General features: G+C 56.5%; 1 protein-coding gene across 1 annotated transcript in view; it reads left to right on the plus strand.

Annotated features, from left to right (window-relative positions):
• Positions 1 to 8,208, plus strand: part of ADAMTS17 (ADAM metallopeptidase with thrombospondin type 1 motif 17) — a 215,361-nt gene extending 207,153 nt beyond the window's left edge. The window contains exons 22-23 of the mRNA XM_058666570.1: positions 6,687 to 6,864; positions 7,880 to 8,208. Of these exons, the coding sequence (XP_058522553.1) occupies positions 6,687 to 6,864; positions 7,880 to 8,043 (342 nt within the window). The 3' untranslated portion in view covers positions 8,044 to 8,208. The remainder of the gene's footprint in view (positions 1 to 6,686; positions 6,865 to 7,879) is intronic.
• Positions 8,209 to 10,119: the final 1,911 nt, after the last annotated feature.

Raw genomic sequence — 10,119 nt, forward strand, 5'->3', positions numbered from 1 at the left:
CCCATCCACCTGGCAAATGCACTGCCTAGCCCAGTGCTGCACCCGGATGCCTCCTTTCTCTTCATTGCCCACCCCAGTGGCCTGGGAGCTTGCCGGCAGAGCCCACTTCATAGAGTGCAATGAGGAGAAAACTAAATGCATCCCAAAGCCTCAGGCAAGGACATGCAGCTCCATGTGGCAGCTGGGCCACCATCCTGCCACGGGCTGGGCATCCCTGTCCATCTGTGCATAGGAGGAGCCTCAGGCAAGGCAGACTGATAAAGAACATTTTGCAAACACTTTTTCCATTCACCCCAGGTGCCTTGGCAAGGGACTGGAGGATTGACGGAGCAGAAGGGGTAGGGATATGGGGTCCCAGAGCTAGGGGCCCAGAACAAGGAGGCCAGCCTAGGGATGGGTGTGCGTGTAAGGACTGGCAGTAGATCTACGGAGACTTTTCCACAAAAACTGTGTGACAGCCAAGGCCTGCCCAGGCCTGCCTGTGTGTAGGGTCCCCTAAAGCAGTGCTGGCTGCGTTACGCCTGAATGGCCATGAAGAGCCAGGCGGATGTGGAATGGGAAACACGGTGATGGATAGAACGACACTGAGCTGACACCACATATCCAGGCATGAACGGCACTGAAGCTGGCATCCCAGCTGGAGATTAGAAGGGTCCTGGTGGTCACCCCCTAGAGTAGCCTGTGCTGCCACTGACCCTGTGGCTGCAGGTGGCCCATGGCAGGAGGCAGAGGTGGGCGTGGTCAGTTCCACTCTGGGCCCCATTTATCAGGCTGGAGAGACACATGACACTTCCTCATTGTGGTGCAACCCTGTGCCTCATGTCACCTGTCCTTGCTGGCTGGTTTTGTCACCACTGTACAGAGGTGGCAGCAGGGGCTCAGAGCACTGTAGTGACTTGTCCACCCCTCTAGGGCAATGGTCAGGCCACATGGTGAGGATAAGTGAAAAGGGTTTGGGGGTGCAGGGCTGGTGCCTCTGAGCCCCAGGGTGCCCTGCTCCTGCTCATCAGCTAGCCGGGGCCTGGACTCCTCCAGCCAAACCATCGTGGATACTGTTGTTTTCTCAAGGGTTTTGGACTTGCTGGTGCAGGGAGCAGCATGGGGGCAACAGGTGGACTAGGAACAGCGCAAGGCAGAGCTGCCTAAGAGCACCTGCAGGCTTCCGAGCCCCACCCAGCCCCACCCTGTGCTCACAGGCGGGGGTGGCCTGTCCCGTTCCACACTCCTCCAGGTGCACAGAGCCCACCGTGAAGGCTTCCAGGTGGGACAGGCTGGCCTGCCTGCTTTGCCTGGTCGGATCATGGTGAATGACGCATTGTGGCTTTGCAAGGGGTAGCAGGCATCGAGAGATCTCTGGGCCCATTTCTGCCATAGCTGGCTTGGCTACTTTTGCCAGGGCTGGCATCTGATGTGCCCGGTACAGCTGGGAGAGTAGGAACCAGCTTTCCATAGTCCCACTAGGCAGGGTGGCCAGCATGGCTCCATGTGGCACTGCCGTGTGTCCAGCTTTGCTCCCCCACACAGAGGACAGCTGCAAGGCCTGCTACCTGCATGTGTGCATGTGTGTGATAAGCATGTGATTGCCACAGCATGCCCATGTACACGGTGCACTGTATGTATGTGTGTATGTGTTCCATGTGTGCGTGTGCACATGTGCATACCACATGCTTCCCCAGGAACCAATTAGCAAGTGTTGCACAGATGTCGAAGGAGGGGACTCTGGTCCTCTGTGGCTGCCATCATCACTAGCGGGGTGCAGGCTGGGCTCCCCCTCAACAGGTGCAGCAGTTTTCCCATCACCTCTGGGTGAATGGGAGAGCCAGTTCTCAGTGGACCCCCATGTGTGTTTCCTGGGGGAAGAGGCCAGTGTGGGGAGACATCACAGGTGGTCCTGTTTGGATCCGCTCCGGTCACCGCTGCCTCTGCTGCCTGCTGCAGTGGTGCCTTGGTGGTGCTCATGGGCCCTGCTGCAGCAGCGAGGCTGTCCCCGCAGGCCACTTGTCCACAGCCAACAGCAAAGCTCATGTCAGCAAGCAGGGGACAGGAATGTGGGTGGAAGGTCAAGCTCCACCCAGGATCCGTGTACCCGTGAGAGGGTTTGTGGTGGTGGTGATTAAAGATTTATTTCCTGGAAAGGCTGAGCAAGAGAGAGAGACAGAGACCTTCCATCCTATGATTCACTCCCCAAATGGCTACAACTGTCAGAAAACCACCAGGCCAAAGCCAGGAGCCAGGGACCCCATCCAGGCCTCCCATATAGGTGCCAGAAGCCATTATCTGCTGCCTTCCCAGGAGCATTGCAGCCAGGTGGATCAGAAGTGGAAAAGCCAAGACTCGAACTGCCCCCCTCCCCACTGCCAATATGGGATGCTGACATCCCAAGTTGAGGCTTCTCATGCCTACCCTGTGCTTGGGTCTCTAGGGCCCAGTTGCCTGGTGAACGCGCATGGGAGTAGCAGGTGCATGAGCCATTGTGACTGAGGGAGCTGCTTTCCCATGTGCAGTAGCAGGGAGCTGGATTGGAAGTGAAGCAGTCAAGACTCAAACCAGTGCCCATATAGGATGTCAGCGTTGCAGGCAGCAGCTTTACTCACTGTGCCACAGTAGTGGCCCCTGCTGGGCCTTTTGCTTATCAGAGGAGAGAACCAAGGCTTTTCCCCAGGGTCCACAGCTGGAAGGTGGCAGGGCTGTGAGTCTTGCCCTGCCTCCAGCTCCTCACCCACCTGCCTGCACATGTCCAGTGACATCATAGGTTCCTGGTTTACAACAAGCAGGAGCTGAGCTGGAGGTGCCTTTCAACAACGATTGTCAGTCACGGGCTTGCTAGTGGCTCAAGCATCAGTCTGCTCTCAGCCCCATGTCGGTCACTCCCACTCTAGTGTAACTGTTTTTTCGGGGGGAGGGGGGCAACGGTGGGAATCTTTGTGACAGGAAACTTGAGCCTCAGGAGATGCCTTAGGGGGGCAGGGACCCTCTTTAGGTTGGAGTTAAACTGCAGCTCACAGGCAGCTAGCAGCAAGCTTGGAGAGAGGCAGGGCTGCATGCTTGCCTCGGAGTCAAAGTGGCCTCTAACTGCTCCTGCAGGGTGAGCACTTTGCAGCTACAGGGAGGAGGGAGTAAAAGTTGATGATGCAAAAAAATGTTGAAATCTGTGTATACAAGGAACCCTCAAGACGCTCCTGGGAAATGTGCATTACAAAATCTATGCAGGGCTTTCAAAATTGTTGGCACCAGAAAACTTCAACAGTTTTCATTTTAAAGGTAAAATTAGAAAAATGTTCCATCAACTGATTGATTCCCCAAATGACCATGGTAGCTAGGGCCAGGCCATGCACCTGGGTCTCCCATGTAGGGGCAGGGGCCCCAGCACTTCTGCCATCTCCCACTGCTTTCTCCAGGCACATTAGAGGAAGCTGGACTGGAAGTGGAGCACCTGGGACACGAATCAGTGCCCATATGGGATATCTGTGTCATGGGGGTGCAGCTTACCCTGTGTGCTACAATGCCGTCCCCTCCAGTTTTAATCCCATTTGTATACAAACCTTTTAAAGGTCTCCTGTTATTCTTTCCTAAAAGTGGGTTTCATCCATACCAGTCATAAAGATAAGATATTATTGGGATAAGTTGTATAATTGGGATTATATGCTACCCATTGCTTTCCCAGCAAGTAGGACTTCAGTTTTATTTTAATAGAACCAATGTGTGCATAAAACTTCTTAAGCATTGGTGGACCAGTCTCACACCTACATATAATATGCAGCACACTGGGGCAGGTCTGCGACCAGCCAGGTGAGCCGCCATTTGGGATCCCACATCCCATATCGGGTGCGGGGACCAAGTCCTGACACCTGTATCCACCCAGCTTCCTGCTCATGCATCCTGGGAGGCAGATAAGGGTTCAAGAGCTGGGGTCCCTGCCAGAGGAGGTGTGAATGGAGCTCTGGGCTCCTGGCTTTGCCTGGCCCATATCCAGCTGTCGTAGGCACGTAGGGATTGGGCCAGTAGCTGAGAATCTCTTTGTTGAGTTTACTGTTTCAATTAAATGGGAGTATTTTAAAACTTAAGAACTTATCATATTCATATATAAACATATGTATGGAAAGATATTAGAATTTAGGAATACTGCTAATTTCTTTCTCAAATATGCGATACAACTGAACTCTGAAATTGCAGCTTTAGTGGAGTGGGAACAAGTGAACATGCCTCATACGGGTGGCGTCTGCCTCCCCAGCTGCAGCCACCTTCAGTGAGGCACCAGGGCGGTGAGCAGGGGTGCTCTGGTCACGGCCGCCTAGCTTGCACCACATAGGAGTGTACGCATACAGTTCTATCCAGACATTCCACACACGCCATAGCATGGCTTCGTGCTGTGCAGGTGACTCGGTGTCCTGTGTTGAGGCTACTCCATGTCATGTCAGGTGACTGTCCCCTGTGTTCGAGTGACTCCTTGGCAATGGGGTGATGCGTGCTGTGGCAGAGCTCCATTGCGCTATGTTGCGTGGTTTTGCTCTCGTGGGAAAAACTGCTGTGAAGGTGATTTATGCTGTGTTGGGGTGGTTTACAGCATGTTGAGGATGCACTGTGTTGGTGCTGCGTGCCATCTTGGAGTGCTTTATGCCATGTCTGGGTGCATCTTGTGAGATGTCTTCTTTCAGTTTAGAGGGCTCTCACATCCTGGCATGAGCTTGCTATGACCTGCCACATGGTGTGGCATGGCCCTGCACTGTGCCGCCTGGGTCTGTGGGAACAAAGATGGGTTCTTTCCCAGGCTCTTCCTCCCTGACCTTGCCTTGGGATGGTGAGGTCTCCAGGAGAAGCAAGGGTTGGAGGGGGCAATGAATGGGGGTGAGTTTGTTCATTTCCCACCAGGGAAACTCATGGGGTCTCCAGTGAGCCCTGCCTGGAGTATTGGTGGATTCCAGGTGCCACGCCCATTGCCCCAACTAGGATGGGGCTTTTTTTTTTCTCTAGAAGGCAGCCCACTATTGGCCAAGAAAAGTTGCTGACTGAAACCTATGTACCTTGTGACCCAGTGCCCCTGAGTGGACACTCGGTGGCCAGTGCTGCCCTGGGCACAGGGCGGGTACTCGGCTTTAGCCCCAAGGCCAAGCACCTGGAGTCTATTAAGCAACCATGTCCAGTCTGCATCACAGGGTGAAAGCCCACCAGGTAACTCCGTGTGGACCCTGGGCAACAGCTGAGCAGAGATCCTGCAGCAGCACCTCTCCATGGTCAAGGTACCGGTCTGTGGACACCTCTTCCTGTGACGTCACCCCTCACTTTGCTGGGCCCCTTCTGCCGGAAGCACTGGGCTGGAGTTTGGGTGTCCATCTTGTGTGGTATCCAAGGGGTCCTCAGTGGCACCAGCTGTCTGATGCTTCTGCCCGTGACACAGCGCCAGATGTGAGGCAGGACCCTAGAGCCTGCTCAGAACAACATTTGCCCTCTCACCCTAGATGTGTAAGATTTGTTAGAGTGAGAGACAGAGATCTTTCATGCACTGGTTCACTCCCCCAATGGCCAGAACTGAGCCAGAAGCTTCTTCTGAGCCTCCCATGGGCAGAAGACCATCTTGGGCGATCTTCCACTGTTTTTCCCAGGCTTTCAGCTGGATGGATACCTGGTGTCCTGGCCATGCATGGCCCACAGGGTCCAGATGCTACACCTGAGGTCTTGTCCATATTGGGGATTTTGCAGGGTTTCTGGGAGCCCTGTTGGTAAACTGGGCTGTGTGGGCACCATGGGCTGCATAGATACCAGCTAGAGGCAGCACAGGCGGGGCTCTGGCTCCCAGAATAAAAGAAGGGCCAAGATGCAGAGGGCTCAGGGTTGGGTTCCCAGCAGGTCCCTCCTTAGGGAGTTCACTAAGGGAGCGTGCCAGGAAATGGGAGGAGATCGTCCCCCTAGGGCCGCTGCTTGGCACTTGGGACCATGTGAATACACGGCCCGGCAGCGAGGCCCCAGAGTCTCCTTCCGCGCCAGGTATTACAGCATGGCCCTAGCATGCAGGAAAGGTGGGACTGTGTTTTCTTTACCCCACCCTCCAGGCTCGTGGGAAATTCAGCTGCAGTCAGTCTGGGCTCCTTGCCATGCCCAGGGCTGGGGAGACCCCCGTATGAAGCAGGCCCAGTCCCTCCTGGGGGTCGGGATCACCATTGCCACCCTGCTCAGTAGCTCAAGAATAGCAAGGCCCAGTATGCTCTGCTTGGCAGCGAAGCCAGAACTTCAGTGCCACCGTGGTGATTTGACAGTTCAGCCCTGACCACCCGCTGTCCTCAGACGGCACTCAGCAGGCAGCATGAAGCACTGGCCTCACAGGGACGGGGGCAGAGGGGCGGGGGAAGACTGGAAGCCACAACCAGGTGCTGGCGCGTTACTGAGGAAGCTGCTTGTTCTGGTGGCCCCTTGATGTGCTGCAGGGAGAAGGCTCCAGTCTCCCTCTGGTCTGGAGGACATACTCGCCCAACCCACAACCTCACCTAGGCCAGGTTCCTCCCCCACTTAGCGTCACCCCCAGCAGGGCTAGCAGACCCAAAGGTGCATTCTGGGGCAGGGAGGCAGTGCAGAGCCGAACATGTTGGAACAGGGGGCAGTGCCCACACCCTGAGTGACTGCCACCCCAGCAAATGGGGCACAGGAGCTGGGCCCTACCCCCACCCAGCTCAGCCTGTCGCTATCCCCACCAGTGCTCGTCGACCTGCGGGAAGGGCCTGCAGTCCCGCGTGGTGCAATGCATGCACAAGGTCACCGGGCGCCATGGCAACGAGTGTACTGCTCTGTCCAAGCCCGCCGCCTACAGCCAGTGCCACCAGGAGGTCTGCAATGACAAAATCAATGTGAACACCATCACCTCGCCCAGGCTCGGTGAGTGCCTCTGTAGGTCCAGCCTCCAGGGGGTGCTGTCTCCCCACCCCTTCCTGGGCCTTGTCACACAGACAAGCATCCTTCCAAAAGCAAGTTCATTGATTTGTGGCCCAAAACCATTTGAAAGCCCATGCAGAGCTTTGTCACCACGTGTGTCTTCTGACTTTGTGATGGTCCCCCATGAGTGTGGGTTTCAAGTTTTGCTCCAAATAGTGTAATTTTTTCATTTGATTTTTTCCATGAACTTTGGGGCTTCCCCAACAAGTCCAACAGTCAGTTGTAGGGAGAGAGTCCTGAGGTAGGCTGTCTGCCTGCTGTCCCAGACCAGGTGCCTGAGCGGCCACGAGCCCCTAAGGGAGGATCTTAGTCCTGGCAGAGAGAGACGAGCGTTATTCATGAGGCCCGGCTCCTGTGCACCGTGTAGGCCAACACCCCAGAAGCCTCGGGAGAGGGGTGCCAGCTCAGTGCAGGGGGCCTGGCCCTTTAGCCAGCCATGCTGTGGATCAGTGGCAAAGGGGAGTGGAGCTGTCGCTTTCCTAAAGGGAAGTCCCCTGCCCTGTGGGCAGCATACCACCTGGAGGGAAGGCGGTGCTGGAGCGTCTTGGGGGTTGTGGGGTGGCTGTGTTGGGGGTGGGGCAGGCATCCTCCAGAGACTGCCCAGGCAGGCCTGCTGGGGCTCCTCTCATGTTTTATGAATGCCCCTGGGAGCAGCGTGTCCCCTCTACCCCTCGTGACAGTGAGCCCTACCCAGATGCAGATGGTCCATGTCACCCCCTTTGCCCCCTCCCCAGGAGGGGACAGCAGGACCACCACATTCAGCCAAGCACTTGGGTCCCTGTAGCAGAACGCAGCATCCGACAGGGTCCCTGCCAGGGGCATGGTCTCCTCCGTTTCTGTGAGCTGTGAGGGGCAGGAGGCAGTCTGTGGGGCCACACCTGTGTGTGCATGCATCCGGACAGGCTCATGCCAACCACCCTCACCCCTAGATATACTCTCTCCCCTTTATCCCCATCAGCTGCCCTGACCTACAAGTGCACCCGTGACCAGTGGGCGGTGTACTGCCGGGTCATCCGAGACAGGAACCTCTGTCAGGACATGCGGTGGTACCAGCGCTGCTGCCAGACCTGCAGGGACTTCTACGCCAGCAAGATGCACCCGCTGCTGCCCCCGAGCACCTGACGCTGGGCGCAGCCAACTGTGAGCATGTGCCCACTGACACCCGGCACCGCAGGTGGGAACGGGGCCTGCCCGCAGGGCCCGCCAAGGTTGCCCCCCAAGTGCGTAGAACTTGACAGTGGACTTGACGTTTGCCATTAGTGCTTCTTAATATATTGTGAACAGCCACCGGATGGCTTTCTGTGATAGGGGAGGAAGTAGGCACAGGTTGCCCCAAACTAGTGGTGAGGTTCCCTGTCCCTTTGGAGGGATGCCTCTCACGGGCAGGCAGCTGCCAGCGGGGGAAAAGCATCTCACGCTTCTGTCCAGGCTGTCTCAGGATGTGTCGGTCGCGGTGCTTAAAGTACCTAGGGCAATGTCTTCAAACACTAGGCGTTTCACTGAAGGCAGGCAGGCAGGGACCCTTTCCACATGCCTCCAGGGAGGCCTGGAAGCCACCTGCCTTCCCCCTTCACACCGAACCGGGCCCTGGTCTCTCTGCTCTGGGCCTCACCTGTGACAGCAGCAGGAGGCGTCCCCTTCTCCCAGCACGCAGGGACGTGGAAGAACTGACCTGGAGGTGTTGTGGGCCACATATTAATTGTGAGTGTAAAGGTGAGCTGGGATGTCCCACACCTTCTCCACCCCCTGGGGTGCCCCTCTAACCAGCCACATCAGAGCTTTACACTTTCTGGATGACAAGTTGCCTCCCAGTAGCTCCCCACTGAACCTGGCCTTCACCTACACTTTCAAGCACGTGTCACCCAGGCCTGGGATTTGCAGAGGGAGCCACCCTGCCCCATCCTGGAGTGGACCCCCCTCCGAGACAACTCAGCTTGGAGTGGAGGTGCAGACCCGAGCCCACTCCACCCTGAGCCCAGCCTTGGGGTACTCACTGTTGTCATGTCACTAGCAGCCCACCTGCATGGGAGTTTGGGGGAGGGCAGGGCTGAAACTGACACAGAAAGATCTGCCGCCCACACCCTGCCATTGGCAGAGCTCTGTCCTTGGCAGAAGCCCAAGAAATGGCCAGGCTAGCTGGGGAGGAGTGGGCAGCGTGGGGCTGACTGCCCCTCGGAAGGCTAGGAGCAGGGTGGTCCCCCGCTCCAAGCTGAGAGGTGCTTTCTGAGTGCTTGTGTGGTGGGACACCACCCCAAGAGCCTACCTTCCGCTGCTGGTTCCAGACGGGCTCCTCTGTGGGCGCGTTGCCAGGTACTCCCTGGTTTGTTGGTGCTGTCTCTTTGCTGTCACAACTTTGACAGTGGCTGACATGGAAGGAGAAGCAAGCAAGCGGGCCCTGGCTCTCTGCCTTCCCAGCCCCAGCGGCTGGGCCAGATTTTCCTTCGAGGGCCTCTGCCTGCTAGAGGGAGGGGCGGCCACTGCACCTCCCCCGCCCCGTTTCCATGAAACTCTCCCACTCGGGGTAGTGGGGCGACTGGGGTTCAGTTTTCCCCAATCCCCCACTCAGGCTGTTGCTTCCCCTTTGGAGCCAGGGAACCCACAGCCATACTGCCTGTTGCTTTGCGCGTGCCCAGGTCACCACTGCCCAGGGCGACCCAGCTCTAGGCACTGCACTCCCCACGCAGGTGCGGCAGGCACTCTGACTTCCAAGTCCACATCTTGCGGACACACCCAGCTCACAGTCACTGCCAAGAGTCCCAGCCTGCTTCTTGACATGGCCCCAGCCATGACTGATGGTTCTGTCCCCTGTGTGTGTATGGGGACACCTGGTGCCAGTGGTAATGCTTCCATTAGCTTGCCACATCCTGTACTGTCAGTCGAGTACTGTACCTTGCGGAGCCTCGCAACTTTCGGTGCTGTTTTTACTGGTGCGAAAGGAAGCCCTCTCAGGCCGCAGGAGCCCCTGCGAGGGCCTGTCTGCAGACTCAGCTGTGTGCATTCTCCCTTAGTTAACTTCCATTATGTACTGTAGCCGGGGCATTGCGTTTTACTTTTGTGGTGCTGGTTTGAAAAGGAAAAGGAAAAAAAAAAAGACAAACATTGGACACCATTATACAAGACAAATTAATCATTGCATTGGAAGCAAGTTGAGTACGTGTAATAAAATGTTTTTCCACAACAGTTTGAAGCTGTCTGAAG

The sequence above is a fragment of the Ochotona princeps genome, chromosome 6, assembly GCF_030435755.1.
Source record: "Ochotona princeps isolate mOchPri1 chromosome 6, mOchPri1.hap1, whole genome shotgun sequence".
Taxonomy (NCBI): Eukaryota; Metazoa; Chordata; class Mammalia; order Lagomorpha; family Ochotonidae; genus Ochotona; species Ochotona princeps.